At 42.9% G+C, this 22783-nt stretch overlaps 1 protein-coding gene across 5 annotated transcripts in view; it reads right to left on the bottom strand.

Moving 5' to 3' along the window:
- LOC124119039 overlaps positions 1–22783 on the bottom strand; it is a 130874-nt gene that overhangs the window by 13474 nt on the left and 94617 nt on the right. For all 5 annotated transcript variants that reach the window (XM_048393706.1, XM_048393708.1, XM_048393707.1 and 2 more), the window contains 13 exons: positions 21138–21491; positions 19469–19795; positions 17256–17555; positions 15348–15680; positions 11671–11988; positions 10320–10646; positions 9518–9865; positions 8010–8327; positions 6863–7168; positions 5725–6066; positions 2413–2724; positions 1028–1330; positions 172–516 (listed from right to left, as the gene is read on the bottom strand). In XM_048393706.1, the coding sequence (XP_048249663.1) occupies positions 172–516; positions 1028–1330; positions 2413–2724; positions 5725–6066; positions 6863–7168; positions 8010–8327; positions 9518–9865; positions 10320–10646; positions 11671–11988; positions 15348–15680; positions 17256–17555; positions 19469–19795; positions 21138–21491 (4233 nt within the window). The remainder of the gene's footprint in view (positions 1–171; positions 517–1027; positions 1331–2412; positions 2725–5724; positions 6067–6862; positions 7169–8009; positions 8328–9517; positions 9866–10319; positions 10647–11670; positions 11989–15347; positions 15681–17255; positions 17556–19468; positions 19796–21137; positions 21492–22783) is intronic.

Below are 22783 nucleotides of genomic sequence, written 5' to 3'. Positions count from 1 at the left end.
CCATCGCTTCCTGCATCATGTGCCAGACCCCAGCAGGATTTAAATCATCCCTTCAGGTGTTGGCAATTATTATCAAATTTAACCAAAGTTAAATGAACAAATATTCTACGATTACAATGGAGGGAGGGCAAAGATTAGAACATTGTGACTGCAGGACAGACTAGTACTTACCCTCGCGGAAACATTCAACATGCACCGGTCGACAAGAAGTGGAATTCCTGTTTGAGTCTGACATGAGACTCCAGTGAGTGATACAGATGTCGGCTTGTTTCTCCGTGCCACTACAAGCCATGGAGACTGACCAGTAGTAGTCGCTACTGCCAGTGATTGTCAGGTTCCCATAGTAGGGCTGGCCACCCACGAACTCTTGACCGAGACTCTTGCACACAGCGGAGGCGTCATCATTACTGAAATAATGGCTGAGACACATAGGTTGGGTCGTTCCATTCTTAGACACCACCACCTGACCCACACGGTCTTCACCTGCTGGCTGCTTAGTCAAGATGAATGTGGCAACTGAAAAGAAAAAGATTGAAAGACCTGAGTTTCCAAACACTGTTTCATTGCGAATTTGACCAAAGTCTACCACCTGCTGTATGGAGTAATGTTGAGAAAATATTGAAACGAGGGAATTATGATTTATTTTCTGAAATCACTTTTGTCATGTCATTTGTGACCATTCTACTCTAACAACTCCAATACATAATCAGGCTGAATAAACAAGATAGTTAATGCCAAAATACTCAACAATACCCAAGCTTGTAGACTAGTAGAGATCCAAAGAATTCAAACAATTTGTCAAAAGACACATATAAACACATAATAGTTGCGATGCAGAGTTGAGAGAGAGAGAGTGAGAGTGAGAGAGAGAGAGAGAGAGAGAGAGTGAGAGAGAAACTGAACCCTTCATGTCATAATTAACGGACACAACAAACACACTGATAAGTGATTATCTAAAGCTCATTCGGACGAGTGATGAGGGCAGTTTGCTGCGCAAACACTATGATCTGAAAATGGTAAAACTTACGGTCTTCTTTCTTGAAGCAGAAAACACTGGCATCCCTACTGCAGGTGTCTGTGTCAACTGTTGTGGAGAACGGACAGTCCAGCAGGGTCTTCTCGGCGCCAACACAGCCGACATCGCTGATCCACTGCGGCACATCCCTGTAGGCGTACTGGCTGCTGCTGAATCCATCCTGGAACCCCTGCTCCATGCAGTACACTCTGGCATCCAGGTCGTCCCAGCCGGAGGAACACACCGTCCCATTGATGCCATACTTGTTCACTATTACACGACCTCTGTTACCATGACCAATGACCTTCATCAATGCTGAAACAATGGTAATTGTACACATGTCTTTATAATGATAACATGTAGTCAAACCCTTAAAAATGTCAAATTTCAAATAGTCCTCATGATACGTTTAGATTTGGGCAGTTTGACAAGGACTATAGGACCAGTGCCAATTTCTATTGCTACATGGTTGAGCAGAGGTAAAACCGTGAAATGGGGTTTCATGTCATGTCATCAAAGATTATTGTACTCACATCGTGATGTCATGCATGTGTGTACATGGCTGCTTGTAATTCATTGAGTGAGTGAGTGAGTATGGCTTTACACTGCTTTTAGAAATATTCCAGCAATATCACAGTGGGGGACACCAGAAATGGGCTTCACACATTGTACCCATGTCAGGAATTGAACCCGGGTCTTCGGCTTGACAAGCGAATGCTTTAACCACTAGGCTACCCGACCGCCCTGCTTGTAATTCAGAGTAGGGACAGTTCTGTGGTATTAGCCCACCGATACAACATGCTGCAGTTAAACGTGGAGACCCTACTCTGACGCATTTAATTGACACCTGAGACACCCATCCTTGTTTTATCCCCGTTAGAACAAGCATCAGGCAGGGTAACAACAAGTACCACCTCTTAATGTTTTTTTGGTATGACATGGCCATGGGATCGAATCACTGACCATCCGCTCTCTGGGCAGACATTCAATCCACGAGACCACCGAGGTGGCCGCGACTTGGTTTATTTCATGTTGTCATTTCCCAATTGTGTGGATTGATGCTCATGATATCAATCACTGGACTGTATTTACAGACCGCCATCATAACCATAGCCTGACTTGGCTTACTACCGCCACCGCTTACAATCTCTGTAGTTATCACTGTCACTTACCATCACTGTCACATAGCCTGACTTGGCTTACTACCGCCACAGCTTACAATCTCTGTAGTTATCACTGTGACTTACCATCACTGTCACATAGCCTGACTTGGCTTACTACCGCCACAGCTTACAATCTCTGTAGTGATCACTGGGACTTACCATCACTGTCACATAGCCTGACTTGGCTTACTACCGCCACAGCTTACAATCTCTGTAGTGATCACTGGGACTTACCAGCACTGGAGTCCCTGCACACCACAGTTGCTGGTCGTCTGGAGGGGCAGGCATATTGGTCTATTTCTTGACTGCAGCTGAGGAAGGATGTCTCTGTCCCTGTGCAGGAGGCATTTCCCCGGGAGTACCTGCTGGAATAGTAGCCCGGGAAAGCCACGGGTTCGGCCACTCCAGTGGCCGACAGTCCCAGCTGCCTACACACAACTGTGGCAGCCTTGTCATCAAACCCATCAGAACAAACAGCCAACCAATCATTATTAACTTGAAGTTGTACAATACCAGTCTTGTTGAATAAGCCTGTATGCAAACGTACTGAAACAAGAAGAACTGAATCAAAACCATCTGATCCTAATTAGAAACAAAAAGTTGTTAAGCATCATCAATTGCAGCAGCAGAAATAAGACTTGGATTTTGCTCAGATTATAAATATAGCTATTCAGGGCAATGTACCATGTGGCATTATCACAAAGCTGGTGTGTTATAACTGAGAATTGTTCCAAGTGTCCTCACTGCCGGTAACACACAGACGTATGGAGTGAGAGGGACCAACTGCTCATTATTGAACTATATTTAAGAACATCCAACATGTCGATTAGTCTGCAGTTTTCAATCATTAACCCATTCAGTACTCAACATTTTATGGACATTTCTGTTGCCATTATATACTATATGATAAAGATTACATTAAATGGTATATTTATAAACTTATCCTATCTCACATTGTGCATTTCTCCTTCTCGTCTTGGTGTGGAAGTTTCCAGCTTAAAATATACATACACCCGAAACACATCCCAACATCACCGTTGTCTTTACCTAAACATAGGGTCATGCATCGTAATCCTATGCATAGTGGCCCGTGAAGATCCGGGGTAGAATAGGTCTTCAGCAACCCATGCTTGCTCTAAAAGGCGACTATGCTTGTCGTAAGAGGCGACTAAAGGGGTCGGGTGGTCAGGCTCGCTGATTTGGTTGATGCATGTCATCGATCCCAATGGCGTGGATCCATACTCATGATATTAATCATTGGATTGTCTGGTCCAGACTCGATTATTTACAGACTGCCGTCATAAAGCTGGAATACTGCTGAGTGCGGCGTTAAACAACAAACCAACCAACCAACCAACCATAGTGACCCTATGCGAGTTGACACATGAATTGGCTTGATATATCATTGTCTTTCTTACAGCAGCACTTTGTTGTGCAGCGCCATCGTGGATGCAATGTCGCAGGGGGGAGGCAATGCAGCCAAGGTGTAGGCCCAAAGAATCGTTGAGCATAGCCAAAAGGAAATCGTGGTGCGGGAGACTTCCGTGGTGGCAGATGTGGATAAAGGGATGAAAAGTCTCTTCTGGGAGGGTCGTATCATAGTAGATGCCTTGAGGTAAATACACAAAGCTCTAACCAGGCGTAAGGAGAAATCTTCCTGGTCATCTGGGTTCAAAATGGATGCCAAGGAAGGGATGGTGAACAGCCCATCTGGTTGGCCCAGAAGTTGCTTCTTCACAATGAACTCCCAACGAAGGTATAGTTTCCCATGGTGTCAAATCGGACATGAGTGACTTCATGAACATGGATCGCGCTAACTCGAGCAGCCAACTTGTAGGAAAGAATGAGATCCTGGAATACTGCAACCGTGGAAATCTTTAAGAAGGTTGTAGTGGCAATGACAAAGTTGATTTTCGAGAGATATGTGCTGCAAATTCTCGGCAACTTGTTGGATCTGATCAGGGCAGCTATTCTGTCGGTGATGGTTAGTCTGGTCAGGCCAGCTATTCTGTCGGTGATGGTTAGTCTGATCAGGCCAGCTATTCGGTCGGTGATGGTTAGTCTGATCAGGCCAGCTATTCTGTCGGTGATGGTTTAGTCTGGTCAGGCCAGCTATTCTGTCGGTGATGGTTAGTCTGGTCAGGCCAGCTATTCTGTCGGTGATGGTTTAGTCTGGTCAGGCCAGCTATTCTGGCTGTCGGTGATGGTTAGTCTGGTCAGGGCAGCTATTCTGTCGGTGATGGTTAGTCTGATCAGGCCAGCTATTCTGTCGGTGATGGTTAGTCTGGTCAGGCCAGCTATTCTGTCGGTGATGGTTAGTCTGGTCAGGCCAGCTATTCTGTCGGTGATGGTTAGTCTGGTCAGGCCAGCTATTCTGTCTGTCGGTGATGGTTTAGTCTGTTCAGGCCAGCTATTCTGTCGGTGATGGTTAGTCTGGTCAGCCAGCTATCATGTCGGTGATGGTTAGTCTGATCAGGCCAGCTATTCTGTCGGTGATGGTTTAGTCTGGTCAGGGCCAGCTATTCTGTCGGTGATGGTTAGTCTGGTCAGGCCAGCTATTCTGTCGGTGATGGTTTAGTCTGGTCAGGGCAGCTATTCTGTCGGTGATGGTTAGTCTGATCAGGCCAGCTATTCTGTCGGTGATGGTTAGTCTGGTCAGGCCAGCTATTCTGTCGGTGATGGTTAGTCTGATCAGGCCAGCTATTCTGTCGGTGATGGTTTAGTCTGGTCAGGCCAGCTATTCTGTCGGTGATGGTTTAGTCTGGTCAGGCCAGCTATTCTGTCGGTGATGGTTAGTCTGATCAGGCCAGCTATTCTGTCGGTGATGCTTAGGCTGATCAGGCCAGCTATTCTGTCGGTGATGGTTAGTCTGGTCAGGCCAGCTATTCTGTCGGTGATGGTTTAGTCTGGTCAGGGCAGCTATTCTGTCGGTGATGGTTAGTCTGGTCAGGCCAGCTATTCTGTCGGTGATGGTTATTCTGATCAGGCCAGCTATTCTGTCGGTGATGGTTAGTCTGATCAGGCCAGCTATTCTGTCGGTGATGGTTAGTCTGATCAGGCCAGCTATTCTGTCGGTGATGGTTAGTCTGGTCAGGCCAGCTATTCTGTCGGTGATGGTTTAGTCTGGTCAGGGCAGCTATTCTGTCGGTGATGGTTAGTCTGGTCAGGCCAGCTATTCTGTCGGTGATGGTTAGTCTGGTCAGGCCAGCTATTCTGTCGGTGATGGTTAGTCTGGTCAGGGCAGCTATTCTGTCGGTGATGGTTAGTTTGATCAGGCCAGCTATTCTGTCGGTGATGGTCACAGTTCAATGACCAGTTGATTTATTGGACAATGATTGACTGACCCTTTGTTTAGGTAGTGACCATGGTTATGTTGGGATGTGTTCAGGTGAAGTGTTGTTTTTTTAATCTGGAAACTCTGTTCTATGGCGTTACAATGGAGAAATGCATTGTGTGAGATAGGTATAAGTATAAAAATTTGATATCTTGATAAGGCTTCAATATCTTACAATCTCTATCAAAAGTTAGTCGTCAAGATATACTCACATTCAGCGTAACAGAAGACTTTGACAGGCCCTTGTGTGCATGTGTAGTTTGCTGATGCCTCGTTACCGACCTTGAACCTCTCCCAGTCACCGGTCCGACACATGTCCAGAAGCGTTGCATGGCTGTTACAGTCAATGTTGGCAGCCATGACATCCTGGAGGGCTGGTTTGTCCATTGGGCCAAAGTAGGCCTGTCCACCAGCGTACCCCAGCTGTTTACACACAGTGTTGGCGCTGGAAGATGACCACACAGGGGAACACACAGTGGCCTTCGTACCTTTGTATTCTGCGACAAGGTACCCATAATTCTTTGTGGTTCCGCCTTCAATGGAGTAGATTGTCACTGAAAATAAACATACATGCTAATTACTTATTTGGTTCTCTTAAAGGAACAACGAAATCAATAAATGCTGTTGAATTATAAAAGAGTGAGTGAGTGAGTTGGGTTTATTGCCGCTTTTAACAGTATTACAGTTATATCGCGGCGTGTCAGCTTAATGTGGGAGGAAAGCCCGAAGTGATGCAGGTCTCAGACGTTTACCACTTCGGTGAAACTCAGGAGTACGGGTATGGTGCTGACAAACCTAGAAACATAATTGGGGCGAACCCACAATCATAGGTTTCTGGCAACTCTGCACAGCGAATCGCGATGCCTTAGACGACTGGGCCACCTGTGCCCCCCGAATTATAAAAGAAAGACATAATGAACAATGTGGTATCAGATGTGTATGAATAACAAAAACATTTGATTTGCGAGCTTAGTGTGTGTTAGCAGAAACTGCCATGTTAAAAAGTGAGGTACCTGAATGTTTTGAAAGCTGGAATCTTTATAAAGTGGATATTTTTGTTGACGAGGACAGTGCCTCTTATTTTAGCCTAACATTTCTGGTATTCTTAACACTTAAACAATTATTCATCTTCAGTTTAAACCATTCATTGCATATTCTTCTAAATTGGCTTGTGATATCGACATGTGAGATTTTGTCTAATACTGACAACAAATTCTGCTCTTATCAATATTCCAGCATTGTCCTTGGGAGGACACCAGAGCTGGGCTTCAAAACAAGACTTCAGGGTGACGAGTGAACACTTTAATCAATTGGATACCCAACGTCCTTGAGGTACTAGAGGAGACTTACTGTCCTCCTTGTTTTGACAGAAGACCCCAGCAGCGTTGTTACAGTAATCCTTTGGATGTGGCCCAGTGTTATGTTTGCAGGACTTCAATTCTGTGTTGGCTTCGGAGCAAGACATATCAAAGATCCACATCGGTACATCTTCAGCACTGCTGAACATGTTTCTTGAGGCACCAGTTTCAAAGCCGAGAGATTTGCATACTATCGTCGCGGCAACATCATCAAAACCAGCAGAGCAGACCTCACCGAACACACCAAACCTCGACACGAGTACCTTGCCTTGGTCAGTGCGTATTTTCCAGTCTGTTACTAGAAGGTAGAAATAACATCGGGTTTCACACTTCTTAAGAAAACAATACAATCAAGTCTCAATGATCCACGCAGTTTTCCACATTAGTAGTGAGTGAGTGAGTTTGGTTTTACGCCGCTTTTAGCAATATTCCAGCAATATCATGGCTGGGGACACCAGAAATGGGCTTCACAATTTGTACCCATGTCGGGAATCGAACCCAGGTCTTCGGCGTGACGGGCAAACGCTTTAACCACTAGGCTACCCGACCGCCCCCACCACATTAGTAAAGTAGGACAAGTTGGCATGCTTCACTGTGTGCAATAAGGTGTATTGTCAGTGGCTGCTTGTAGAGACAAGGAGCAAGTGACCTTATCACGTCTCAAACATATTGGATGAGATTACCTTTCCAAGTTTTGCTCATAAGCATTTATGAAGAATGAGAATTACTCATGTCATTACATCACATTTAGTTGCATGTAACAATTAGCTATTATCATGGGCTTAATAAATACAAGAATTAGTTCTCAGGCAATGACTTTTGAAAATATAGTGCAGGTGGGCGTTGGTTTTTTTTTTTTATTGTTCATACCAGTATGTAAAAAAGCACATTGTTTTAAAGTAATTTTACGAATTTCAAATTTTTTTAAAATGGATATGAAAACAAAAAGTGTGGCGGGCTTTATGATGATGCGGGCGGTGCCTGAGATCGAAGACTATTATTTTATTTAGCCATGAAATAAGTTACTACCGGCACATATGACCCGCCAGTGTTTTATTGAACACCATCGGAAAATTGAGCAAGAATGGTGCAATGGCACATCTGAGAATGTACTCTGAATTATGGAAGAAGTTCCTCACTTTCATCTTCGCCAGTGTTGCACTTCACAACAGCAGGTACACCCGATGGACAATTGTACATGTACTTGTCCAACATGACACAAGATCCCAGAGCCTTCTCGCTTCCTGTACAGGTGACATTGCCAAAGCCCATGGTGTGGACACGGTGGACAAAGGGGTTGTAGCCAAGAGCACGACCACCGTTTGGGAACCCAACTTCCCTACACACGACATTGGCAGCTTTATCATCAAAGCCTTCAGCACATATGCTGTAGCTCTGCTTGTTGTTCCCGATGAGCACGACACCAAGTGAGGAGTTGTAGAATGGTTGCAGCCGAACTGAAGACAAAAAAGAATGATACATAGTTCTACTTTTATCAGGCTGGCAGCAACTCATGATGGGCCGGGACACATATTTTCACACATGAGAAAATCAAAACTTCTTTGAAAATGTAATTTCAGGTACCATATTCGACGTAATAATCGCCCCCCTCTAATAAGTGCCCACGGCGATATTTGCTATTATATTGGCAAGTGAACAATCCCAATCAGCACATCTTCCGACTGATCAATGTAACAAGACTTATTTATTTGTGTATAATACGCACTCATGTGTTATATCACCCTTAATAATGGGCAATTAAATTCTTGAAAAATATATCTGTCGTATGCAAACATTTCATGCTGTTAGCATAAACCACGAAATTTAAGATTTTTCAACTCAAAATGATATTCTAATGAGCAACCCTTATTTCTAACTTTGAGAGCGCCCTAGGCGCTTATTACGTTGAATTTGGTAAGTCACTTGTATAGACAAAAGTGTTATACACAAGAAAAGGCAAATTTCTTCTGTATACTTATGTCAAAGTGTACTTAAGTTTCTGACAAACAATATTGTGTTATTTGATACTTTGACCTGCCCACTAACTAAAGGCCTGAAAAATTACTTTCTACGAGGACTCCATGATATTGTAGGAATACCACAACACACTTTTCAAATGATGTTTTTCTGTGTTCTTGTTTCTTTGTTTGTTGTGTAACGCCGCACTCAACAATATTCCCGCTCTATGACGGCGGTCTGTAAATAACCAAGTCTGGACCAGACAATCCAGTGATCATGAGCCTAGATCTACACAACTGGGATACTTCATGTATCAACCAAGTCAGCGAGCCTGCCACCTGATCTCGTTAGTAGCCTGTTACGACAAGCATCGAAACGGGAAACATGGAAGTGATTTTTCTCTCACATTGTTATCTCCCCTGTATCGGTCAACAAAATGGCTGACCATGCTGGCAAGTGTCTATCACTTCAGCTCCAAATATACTGCAGTACGTATCACAAAACAGATACCTGTATCACAACATATTACAATACAACTTCTCTTGCCACTACACAGCCCTGCTGTCTCCATAATGACCACCCCATCTGGAACCTGTTGAGGACGGCAGGTTCAGTATAATGGTTCTGAATCTATTCATTGCATTTCCTGCAAATACATTCACCAACACAAACTTCTGGATCACTCTACCTTTTCCATAACAGCTGGCTGTTGCGGCAGTCCAAGAATTGCAGGCAGTGTTATTTTCAGATGTGAAGAAGAAATACGTCTCATTTGGTTGCTTTCTGATGCAGGCATTGATATCAGTCTCAGAGCCACTGCAACGGAAGGTGGCCATCAGAATGCTGTCTGTAGGTTTCTTCATTGGTGGTGCTGGTAGTTTCTCTCCCCATTCATATCCTTGAGACCGACACACTTGTCCTGCATCGTCATTGCTCCATCCATCGTAGTCACAGATGATGCCGGATCTATCCCCATCAACGGCCAACACCCAGCCAGATTTTCCATTGATGCCTCCTTGGATTGAAAATCCAATTCCTAGACAAGAAAATTAATTATATATGAAGTGATGTCATAATCAGAACTACAAAAAAAATGATGACTCTACCACAAACATGAAAGAAGTGGGGTACCCCTCACTGTGCAAGCGCAGAATCATTGGAGTAGAAGACTTACCTGTACAATTGATTATAGATAGCTGACAGTGAAGAGAATGTATCTTAAAAATTTATATTATAGAGTGATGACAGCCAAAATACCGGGTTATGACAATGATTTTTGTATTGTTTGTTGTTAAATGCCGCACTCAGCAATTTTTACGGCAAGCATGGGTTGCTGAAGACCTATTCTACCCAGAACATTTCACAGGTCCATAGAAATGATGAAATAGAGGTTGGGTATTCATGGAATTAAGGTGGTTTGTGTGTGACTCGAAATAAATCTTACTTTCTAAAATCTTAATAATGCTAACTCACAAAGAGTCATTCCTTACGTTTATTGAGACAGGTCGCTACAGCGGTTTGGGAACAGATCTTTTGTTCATGAGGATTGGTCCAGTATACGCAGCTGCCAAGACTCGACTCTGATCCCGTGCAGTTGAATCTGTAGTTCCATATGGGCATGTCGGCATTGGCATAGGACTGGCTGGCCAAACCCTCCTTGTAGCCCATGTTTCTACACACGACCGAAGCCTCGTTGTCGCTCCAGTTGTCACCACAGATGCTGAACCAGACGTTGTCTCTCTGGATGACCACGACGTTGTTGATGCCCCTCAGCTTCACAGGCATGTCCTCTTGTCCTGTTGTGTTGCCGCTTCCATCTGCAAGGATTAGCATTGTCTGGTTTGTTTTGGGGAGTTTGTTTCGTTTGTTGAACACCACACTCAGCAATATTCCAGCCATATGACGGCTGTGTGTAAATAATCAAGTCTGGACCAGGCAATCCAGTTATTGACATCATGAGCATCGATCATCGCAATTGGGATACAATGACATGCATCAACCAAGTCAGCGAGCCTGACCACACGATCCCGTTAGTCGCCCCTTAGGGCAAACATTGGTTGCTGAAGACCTACTCTACCCTGGATTTTCACAGGTATGTTATTTGGAGTGAGTGAGTGAATGTTGTTGTATGACACAGTCAGCAATATTCCAGCATTATGAGCGTGGTCTTTACATAATCTGGGTGGTTGACTGTATGAGCAACGATCAACATTGTCAGGGTAGGACACATCATCAGCTTGTTCTCACATTGTGACCAGTCAACCCTCATTTTAGTAGCTTTAGAGAAGCATGTGGTGTGATGTGAATATTCAGGTGAGGTGAGGTGAAATGGGGTTTAACGTCGCGTCCAAGTTTATTGCACTTATATAGTGACGTGCATGCACGTGTGCGTGTGCGTGTGCGTGTGCGTGTGCGTGTGCGTGTGTGTGCTTGTCTGGACTGATGCCGATTTATAGTGCTAGCATCAAATAACATCAACGGACACTTCTTATTGATAGAAGCTAAATACAACTGTCAAAGTGTACTGAAATAAAATTACAATTACCTAAGCATTTGTTCTATATTGATAAGGCAAAATAGCAGATCATTCTGCCCAGATAGTTACTGACAATAATCTTTAAAAGTGCTGGGGTCTGATTCTGACCTCGAACCTGGACGAGTAACAATCAAATAGTCAAGTATAACACACTAAGCAGCAAAGGTTTGGCTGCTCCTGGCAGTGAAGATGAGCGTCTGTTGAAAATCGAAAGATTTTATTCTGTGAGGACATAAATTGCACAGAAATAATTGCTGTGATGTAACAGAGGTCATCTATTCAAAGGAATTGGTCAAGCATAATACCTGGTCCATTGCCATGGGTACACTTTAAAGCCACAAAGTTCTTGTCACTGCTGCAGTAGATGTATTCGGGTTTCTTAAGACTTGAGCACTCCTTGATAGATCTCTCGCTGCCTTTACAGTCCACCCCCGTCATACCGAAGGAGTAGCTTGGATGATTGTACACCACGGACGATATCATGTAACCACCCTTGAAGCCCATTTCGCGGCATGCAACATCAGCAGCTGTGTTGGTGAAGTTGTCGGCACACACCTTGTAGCTGCTCTTCCCAAAAAATACAACCAGTGGTCCACTACTGCTGGAGTCCGGATCAAGGGATACTGAGGAAAGAAATAGGAGTAAGTGGGCTTCCAAATTGTAAGAGTGAGGTACATAATCTTTCACAAACAAGAGTCCGGGAGAGGGACAAACTAAAATGTGAGCATCTATTAGGGCTGGGACGGGTAACTCGGGTACTCGGATCGGTTGGGTACTGAGTAGGACCCGGGTACCCACAGGACTACCCGGACCCGTGGTTAGTCATGTGATTATATTGTTTAATGGCAAACATTATCTAGAAATCTATGGTTACACTATAAGTGACAAATGTTCGCATTGCTTTCCGACGATGCACACATTCCTTCTGACTTTATATGTTTGCATAAAGATAAAACTTCAGTCAAGTTCAGTGTATGCATGACCAGATCATTTTATACCTGTATCTAAATACATTTTGACAGGAGTACGGTCAAACGTTTGTACCTATCTCTTGAGACCTACAGCGGGTACCCGGGGAGGGTCGGATAATATGGGGGTGGGTACCCAGGTAGTAAATTTGGAATCGTCCCAGCCCTAGCATCTTTGGATGGATGTACATGCATTAAGTACATTCACAAACACGAAGGAGCAGTGAGACTGACAGCAGAATATTCTGGCTTGAAACACGAAGTGTGATTCAACTATGTGATTTGTCACAAGAGGATCATAATGACATCTCTCAGTGGCTGGCTTGAAACTACCTCTTCCTCCTTGATCTAAAAGCCCCTTTCGCAAAGCAAACATACTGTTACGCCTGTCGTAAGTCTATATTAAACTATGAGTTATGACAGTCGTAACAGAAGGATCGCTTTGTGAAACAGGGCTCAGATATTTACAGGTCAGCAATATTTTATTAATCCCTGGATATTACTTTGATGACCATGGGTCACGAATTACCGCGTACCTAAATAATATTTAGGTACGTGGTATTACACAACTGAAAATGTGTGACATACTGTCCATACTGTGAGTGTTTACAATCATAATTTTGATGGAGGGTGCAGTGTTATTGCCTGAACCCGACAATCATTTACCTCTGGGTGATCACAAACCAAGAATGATAATAAGCGTAAACATACGAGGGATTCAAAGCAACGATCACAGAATTCCGGCATCAGTGAGTGAGTGAGTGAGTGAGTGAGTGAGTGAGTGAGTGAGTGAGTGAGTGAGTGAGTGAGTGAGTGAGTGAGTGAGTGAGTGAGTGAGTGAGTGAGTGAGTGAGTGAGTGAGTGAGTGAGTGAGTGAGTGAGTGAGTGAGTGAGTGAGTGAGTGAGTGAGTGAGTGAGTGAGTGAGTGAGTGAGTGAGTGAGTGAGTGAGTGAGTGAGTGAGTGAGTGAGTGAGTGAGTGAGTGAGTGAGTGAGTGAGTGAGTGAGTGAGTGAGTGAGTGAGTGAGTGAGTGAGTGAGTGAGTGAGTGAGTGAGTGAGTGAGTGAGTGAGTGAGTGAGTGAGTGAGTGAGTGAGTGAGTGAGTGAGTGAGTGAGTGAGTGAGTGAGTGAGTGAGTGAGTGAAAGTGTAGAAAGTGCTAGATGAAGAAAAAAGGTGAGTAGAACATTCAATGACATATAATTAAATTTCCGTTGTGTTCATGGAAATTCCTGTATTCTGATTAGCTGAATTGGTCACGTGTTATTGCATTCATTTCCCAATGAATGTAAAAAATTAAGCCACGCCTACCGAGGCGCACTACTTTTATTACTGCTATATGTCGGGGAATCCCAATATTACAGTCAAGGGAATTCCCTTTCTGATCCCGTGTATCGTCATGCACAGGACATTTAGCGACTTTCATGCATATTCATTGTCCAAACTACCCTTTGAAACCGAAGGCCGAGAATGAATGAAACAACAAACGTGCAGGCTCACTCGCCTGCTTTTTTCCCGCTCGCATCGGTTCAACTTTCATGTCTTCGGGTTTCATTTTTAACTAGCATTTCTCCAACTGTGTTTTACCGTAATCAGGGAAGTAATGTTTGAATCACGCAGTAAATGACCATGTTATTTGAAACAGCCGCCTTCTCTCGGACATATTTCTTCCGGTTCGTTACAGTCTGACTGTTGCAGTTCTTTTCGCCTCTTGCCTTAATTGACAGGTCCAATGAACATTGTTTTAATCCCACTCTCCGTTGATTGGCTACTGACTGTGTAGGCGTGTCAAGTTATGTGCATAAATTAAACGATCACCTGCTTCATGTGACGCAACTGTATGTATTCCTACACCTGGAATGTTTATCAATGTCGTCATTTTTGTCTGTTTTGATATATGCAACTGTTTTGGGTTAAACTATTGTAGATAAAACATGTTTTACATTGTCGAATTTAATTATAAGCATTGACTGTGTATTTTTTTCGGTTCATTGAGGTATGAATCGAAAACCGATGTGCAAACTTTTGTAAGAATCCGCTACGCGGATTCATACAGTTTGCACATCAGTTTTTCGATTCATACCTCAATGAACCGAAAAAAATACACAGTCAATCCTTAAGTGTCTTTATATTTAAAACCTATTCAGTCTACAATGTCAAATAAGGAATCTCTTGTGAGTGTCCTCAATTTTTTGTGTAAAACAATAACACAAACAAAACTAACATATAATGAGCGAGTGAGTTGGATTTAACGCCGCTTTTAACAGTAGTCCAGTTATATCACGGCGTGTCAGCTTAATGTGGGAGAAAACCCGAAGTGATGCAGGTCTTACACGTTTTCCACTTCGGTGAAACCCACGAGCATGGGTATGGTCCTGACAAACCTAGAAACATAATCGGGGTGAACTGGGATTCGAACCCACAATCATAGGTTTCTGGCGTGCCCAAGGGACGCAACTCTGCACGGCGAATCACAGTGCCTTAGACGACTGAGCCACCCATGGCCCCCTAGGATGCATTAGATTTTTATTTTTAAAACTCCAAAGATAAATTTTATGCATTCTTTGTTCAGGTCAGTGTGTAAACAGTCATGTCCCGTTCTAGAGATGCAAATCTCAAACTGATTCAATTCGAAATATCTGTCATAGTCAGAATTTTAAATAAGCAATGTACAACAATAATTAGCAATCAATGTTTGCATAACCTACTAAATGGTTTTAATGAACATAATCTGTTGCATCATATTTTATCAGCCAAATATGCAAATCTTCCCATCACATTAAGACAACTCATTACGTACGACTTGATTATCGAATGGTCGTAGATGTGACAATGACTGTAGACAGGATAGTAACTACTACTTTGATACTAAGCCAGGTTAATATCCAGTATAAATTACTGCGAAGGTGTTTGGGACAAATTTTTAGATATATCACAACTCGTAATTGTGGAATTTGGTTCAAAGTAATCCTTCCACCAAAATCTCAATGGCTGTCATCTCCGGTATTCAAATCTCACCTCCCTTGGCACAAGACAATTCGACGAGGTTGTTGTAACACCGTCTGTACAAGCCTGTAGTTTCTACAGTCAAGTTCCGTGCGCATGCGTTGGGGTCTGTATCTGTATTACTGCAGGCAAAGTCTGCAGCCCAGGCATAGTCAAAACTGGACTGGTTTCGCTGGCCTTCCAGTTTCTTTCCAGTGGGGAACCCGAAATATCGACACAAGACTCCCGCATCCTCATATGACAGGTACTGCCAGTCACACAGGGGGTATGACAACCCCTTGTAGTCCACCATCACATGACCAATGTTAGAGGAGCCAGCTCGGGGGCGGAACGTATACTTAGCCACTGAAATGAATATTGAAAACAAAAAGATAAGACACAAATCTAACCTTTTATAAGAGTCTCTCTTGGGCAATATGCTATGTCAAAATGGAGGATGTCAGCAGAAAAGTTTGGTTACCCCTAACTTATGGTGTAAAGGTTAAGTTGGGGTTCCTTTGACAAAACAATTCTTTGAAAAAAAGTTAAAAGTAAACTATAAAGTGAAAAAGTCTTCCAAATATGCAAATTTACCTTGGCAACATTCAGTACACAAAATCTTGTTCAATGAGTGAGTGAGTTGGGTTTAACAATTCCAGTTATATCACGGCGTGTCAGCTTAATGTGGAGTCACTCAGGAATCTTGTAACAATTATATTTGGCAACGCAATTTGTCACATAGCTGGGCCTGGCAGCGTTCGCTTCCACAGCTTTGGTCGAGTAGCGACGTTTCCGCCATTTGGGCTTTAGCATTAATTATATATTAACAATTAAATTGGGCCTGGCAGAGATTGCTTCAATTTAGACCCTCAGTTTTGGTCGGGTAGGGACATTTCCACTATTTGTGCATTAGCAATTAGCATTAATTATCTATTACCAAATATGTTTGGCAATGCAATTCTCCACATAGCTCTATATGGCGTTGTATGGTTATATCATTTAGCCTTTAATAGTATTTATTCCATTTCTAAATTGGGGTAGCCCTTTAGAACCTCCAAGCCCTCGGCCATTAAATCCACTGTTGCGTCTTTGTCATTCTCTCAACATAGCCAACCTTCCTCAGGTAGGTGGGCTCTCGCTGTAGTATCATGCAATAATTACATTTAGCACTAGCTACTAAATGTTGGTATATCTTGGGATGTTTCACTATCGAACAGCAGAAAGGGAAATGCTTTCAGTGACCTAGAAATAATAGGTCAAGTTCATTATGTTCGTCCACTGTGTGTGGACTTGTTTTATTTAAATAAATCTGTAGCGTTTTGTGTAAGGAGATAAACAGGAAACAAACAGCAAACTAGTCTAAACCTTCCAATGACCTTCAAAATAACAGCATGGGGCCTGCAACATCCCTAAAACACCTTGTCATCAGTTGAACCAAATCCATGCAGAATTTCTGGGGATAACCTGCTAGGACCAAATCCATGCAGAAGTTCTGGGGATAACCTGCTAGAACCAAATCCATGCAGAATTTCTGGGGATAACCTGCTAGAACCAAATCCATGCAGAACTTCTGGGGATAACCTACTAGAACCAAATCCATGCAGAAGTTCTGGGGATAACCTGCTAGAACCAAATCCATGCAGAACTTCTGGGGATAACCTACTAGAACCAAATCCATGCAGAAGTTCTGGGGATAACTTGCTAGAACCAAATCCATGCAGAATTTCTGGGGATAACCTGCTAGAACCAAATCCATGCAGACATTCTGGGGACAACTTGCTTACAACTACCTGAAACAACTATAGGGTCTAATACCAAGTCCTGAACGATGTTCGTTAGGACAGTGAACATCTCAAGTCAGAGGGTAGATACTGGCATATGGTTCATTCATGGACCTGTGACCTTTACAAAAAGCATTGACAATGATTATGCACCACTTACAATCACTGCTGTTATAACACTTGACACCAGCAACCATGCTATTAGTCCTGCAGTCCTGCTCAACAGCCTTACAGTCCATCAGGGACTTCTCCAACCCAGTACAATTGACTTGGCCGAGCCACTGAGGAACGACACTGCTCCTGTACATTGTCTTGTTAAAGCCTGCATCATAACCAAGAGCCCGGCATACAACGCTGGCATCTGTTTTGTTCCATCCGCTGCCACACACTGTTCCCCAGTAGCCATGCTTCTTCACAAGGACTCGGCCATCTTCCGCAACCTTGGTTTCTGTGATGGGAGCTGAAACACAATCAGTGGCAATCAAACGAAAGTTTAACTTGGTGTTTTCCACTGCATGCAGAAACAAAAGCAGACAAATCACTGTGTGCACCATTGTCAGTTTTGTATACAGAGCTCCAGATAACTCTTTGAGCAATTCATCTATATATATTCATAGATATTCAATCTATTAATCACTCTATTGGATTTTTCCCAAAATGAGTAAGCATTTTGAGATTTAAAAATAAATAAATGAAATAATGTTTTAGATGTATATAACGGTCCTAAATATAGGCTTGACTTGGAAAGTAAATTAGATCATAATTGTGTTTCAGAAATTAGCTCGCTTGTATGCATGCTGAAAAAGTTTCATTGGGTATTTACGCGTGCTGTTTTGAAACAATTGAGTTTTTCATTTAATGCATGCATTTCTGTATGCAAGTAAATTGAGAGTAATTGGGTTTTGAATAGTTTAGGGGGGTATTTTACGCAATTATGCAGCTTATCTGTAGCTGTGTGTGTACATGCATTCCTCTATCGCCTGTGAATATCTAACCTGCTTTGCAGTGTAGGTACTATTTGAAGTACCCATCTTTGTCAAGGCCTGGCTCCAATACTGGGGAAGCCAGGGAATGCTCATGGCAACAAGCGCTGGGATTACACCGGCAATATTTTTATGCAACATGCGTGTAGCCTTGTGGTATCGTATCACTTGACTACAAAAAAGCTACACACTAATGATACACCACATAGTTTGTTTGTCTGTTGTCTAACGCCGCACTCAGCAATATTCAAGCTATCTGACGTCAGTCTGTAAATAATTGCGTCTCGACCAGACAATCCGGTGATCAACATCATGAGCAATGATCGATGCAATTGGGATCGATGACCACCTGACGAGCGTAGTCGCCTTTTACAGCAAATATGGGTTGCTGAAGACCTATTCTGCCCCGGATCTTCACGGATCCACCAAATGCCACTTTTAACAGTATTCCAGTTATATTTTGTGTGTCAGCTTAATGTGTGAGGAAAGCTTAAGAGAGCCAAGTCTTGGGTGAACAAGATTGGGTATGGTGCTAACAAACCTAGAAACAACCAGGGCAAACCGTCATTTGAACCCAAGTGTGCCCAAGTGATGCAAGTCCATACTGTGAATTCTGTTTGCTTCTTTGTTGTTCAAAGTGCAATCGGCAATATTCTAGCTATATGACGCCCGTTATAAAATATGGATGATGACTTCATGAGCATTGATCTACTAAGCTACAAGCATATTTTTACAAAATTCGTAACAAAAGTAATATTTGGGGCTGGAAGGAGTAACTCGTGTACCCACAGGACTACCCGGACCCGTGGTTAGTTATGTGATATATTGTTTAATGACAAAAAGTATCTAGAACTTTATGGTTACACTACAAGTCACTGATTTCCACACTTCTTTCTGACTATGCACCCATTCCTTCTGAATTTTATATGTTTGAAGATAAAACTTCAGTCAACTTTGGTGTATGCATGACCAGATCATTTTATATGTGTATACATCTGAATACATTTTTCCGGATCCAGGGCTACTGTCAAACTTTTCTCAATCAGACATTTTGAACTGATCTATTGGGACCTTCAGCAGGTATGCGGGTAGGGTTGGGTAACAGGGGGGTCGGTACCTGGGTAGGGTTGGGTAATAGGGGGGTGGGTACCCGGGTAGGGTCGGGTAATAGGGGGGTGGGTACCCAGGTAGGGTCGGGTAATAGGGGGGTGGGTACCAGGGTAGGGTCGGGTAATAGGGGGGTGGGTACCCGGGTAGGGTCGGGTAATAGGGGGGTGGGTACCCGGGTAGGGTCGGGTGATAGGGGGGTGGGTACCCAGGTTGTAAGTTTGAACTCGTCCCAGCCCTAATTCTTTCAAAATATTGCAATGGTTGGTATCTCTGATCATACCATCTGCTTCTGGCTTGTCATCACACAGGATTGATGCATGGTTCCAATAGGAACAAGAATAGAGGGAAGACGGCTTGCTGCAGTTAAGGATGGAGGATTCGGATCCATCGCAGGTCACATTTCCCCTCCCTACGCTTGAATACACGCTTCCGTATGTCGTAGCAGGAAGAGCAATGCCGCTGTTGGCGAGACCCAGTTCCCGACAAGCGACCGCAGCTGCTGTATCTGTGAAGTTGTCGGCACAGAATGTTCCGTAGGAATCTTTACTTTCATTGTTCGCAACCTGCAGGACTCCTGTCTTGTTGAAGAAGCTTGTGTGAAGCCTCACTGAAACAATTTGCAAGCATTGGTTGAATTATCAATGTCACCTCCTTGAATGCCATAAACAGACTTACTCTCAGAGGAGGGCATGGCTCACACACTGGCAAATAGCTTAAACGTAATTTAAGTCGTCCAAGCACCCTCTTTACTTGACTGCTACTATGAGGCTATGACACATGGTACTGTTTACTGAGGGTGGACATTTGATAAAAAAATACGAAGTTGAAATGAAGGACAAAAGTATGCATGTTTCTAATAGAGGTCAAAATACAAAACAAACAGACGGCAGCAAAAAATATGAAGTTGAAATAAAGGTCAAAAGTACACAATATTAATAGTCAAATGTTACAAAAAACGTCACATCACAAGAAAGAACAATGTGTATGAAAGAACGTTGGTGAGCACGAAAAGATGTTGACAATAAAGAATGCTATATAGCACTGCAATTTGTAAAACATTGCGAGTTTAATTGGCTTGTCCGCCATGCACATAACTGCATGCTGAGGTTCACAATGTATTATGTTCGTTTTTACATCAAATCTATTGTGCTTGTTTTCATCTAGACCATTTATATTCATGACAAAGACAAGTTGTAAGTTGATGCTAAAATGTATGCGTAATTCAGGGATGTATGTATCTTCATTTGTGGCAAGCTATTTTTCCTATCATATGTCATCTTCCCGAGGCAAAGGAGTTAACTGACAATAAAATTCCAGTTTCCACCCTTGCCGAACTAGGCTGGTATTATGGAGTTACATTTTGTCTGGAGTAACGAGTCTATGCATAGTCCAATCAAAATCGCGCACCGAAATCCAAATCCGGTTCGTAAACTGTCGTGCAGATTTCAATCGATTGCAGGATTTGCAAAGCATGTGCATCGCCAATTCGTTGTCAGCAGATATTTTCCAAATCCTTTCATGTTTTTAATGAAGGTGCTCACGTGATTTGATGCATTGCGATGTAAGACCCATTTTATCACAATATAGATCTTGATTATCGATCAGATCGTCCTGACTGGGCGCCACTATTTTGTGTGAAGCAAACGCAAGTGATACGAGAGGTGGAATCTGATTGGTCCATAGGAGAGGCTTAGAAGGGACATAATTGCTAATAGCCACTGGTGGTGCAACGATCGAGCCCAGTAATTCCAGCCAAGTTCGGCAAGGGTGGAAACTGGACTTTTAAAGTCAGTTAACTCCCTTGCCTTGGGAAGATGATCATATGGAGAACATTATACATATGACATACAAACACCTAGAACTAGGCCTAGGCTCTTGACCAGGAAGCAGTACATATTTATTGCAAAATGTCGAAAAAAGAAACAATTATCCAATTTAGAGTTACTTACCCTCTCCATAACAGAATACACTGAAAATATTGCTCAGACAAGATGAAGCATAATACACGTTCGACGAGTTTTGTTTTCCACTGATATCCAGCTTTGTCCAGTTCCCATCATTACAGATGTCCAGTGAAGCCTCGTCTCCGCTACAGTACATGGAGTCGGAAAACCAAGCAGAGGAGGTCTCGGGAGCAGCATGGGGGCCAGTGTAGATTTCTCCCGAGTTGAAGCCGAGGCTGCGACACACGACACGGGCGTTGGAGTTGCTCCAGTAGTAGCTGTGGCAGACCACTCCCTTCTCTTTCTTCAGAGTGGCCATCACATGGCCATAGTGGCCATTGGTCAGCGAGTAGCTTGGAACTGAAGCAAACAATAATTGTCAGTCTCTTTGATGAGTGGGTTGAGTTAGACACAGCTTTGAACAGAAGTTGCATCATCTAAATGCTTGTCAGCTTAATTTGGGACTACCACCATTAATTACACAATTTAATTTTTTTAATTCCTTGTATTTGGTCTTAATTATGTAAAAAAATGATTTTAATGGTTTTGCTTTAGGGTACAATGCCATTAAAATTGCTTCAATTAAAGTGGATCTTAAGGTATTTTGAGGGTATTTTAATTGTCTTGTAGCTGTCTTTTAATGGGGCATTTCAGTGGTACCAGTTAATGGTAGGTTAATGGTGTCCCATCAGGCAAACAATATGGATAGTGTATGCACTCATCCACACTGTAGCAGTTGACAGGCTGCTGAGATGGGAACAACGGGATTCACATATTGTATCCATTTGTGGAACCAAATGTTGTTCTTCCATGTGATGAGCCTGGGCTTTAAGCACTAATCTTCCCTATAACAACAGACTTACCTTGTTGAATTTTACGAACACCAAGCAGCATGATCACTTAATTATTGTTAATTCATAGTAGAACCTGGGCTTCAAGCTACTACCACCAAGATCTGCACCCGAGGCGGCTCCACTCAGGCTCGCGCCCCAAGCTTCCACGCTCACCTCGGCACTAATCTTCCCTATCACAACAGACTTATCGTGTTGAAGTTTACAAACACCAAGCAGCATGATCACTTAATGATTGTTAATTCATAGTAGAACCTGGGCTTCAAGCACTAATCTTCCCTATCACAACAGACTTACCTTGTTGAAGTTTACAAACACCAAGCAGCATGATCACTTAATGATTGTTAATTCATAGTAGAGCCTGGGCTTCAAGCACTAATCTTCCCTATAACAACAGACTTACCTTGTTGAAGTTTACAAACACCAAGCAGTAGGATCACTAAATGATTGTTATTTCATAGTGGAACCTGGGCTTCAAGCACTAATCTTCCCCATGACAACAGACTAACCATGTTGAATTTTACGAACACCAAGCAGTATGATCACTTAATGATTGTTAATTCATAGTAGAACCTGGGCTTCAAGCACTAATCTTCCCTATCAAAACAGACTTACCTTGTTGAAGTTTAGGAACACCAAGCAGCATGATCACTTAATGATTGTTAATTCATAGTAGAGCCTGGGCTTCAAGCACTAATCTTCCCTATCACAACAGACTTACAATGTTGAATTTTACGAAAACCAAGCAGTATGATCCCTTAATGATTGTTAATTCATAGTAGAACCTGGGCTTCAAGCACT

This window comes from Haliotis rufescens, unplaced genomic scaffold (genome assembly GCF_023055435.1).
Source record: "Haliotis rufescens isolate VD_foot unplaced genomic scaffold, xgHalRufe1.0.p SCAF_12, whole genome shotgun sequence".
In the NCBI taxonomy this organism is placed as follows: Eukaryota; Metazoa; Mollusca; class Gastropoda; order Lepetellida; family Haliotidae; genus Haliotis; species Haliotis rufescens.
This window is presented reverse-complemented; position numbering and strand designations above follow the sequence as displayed.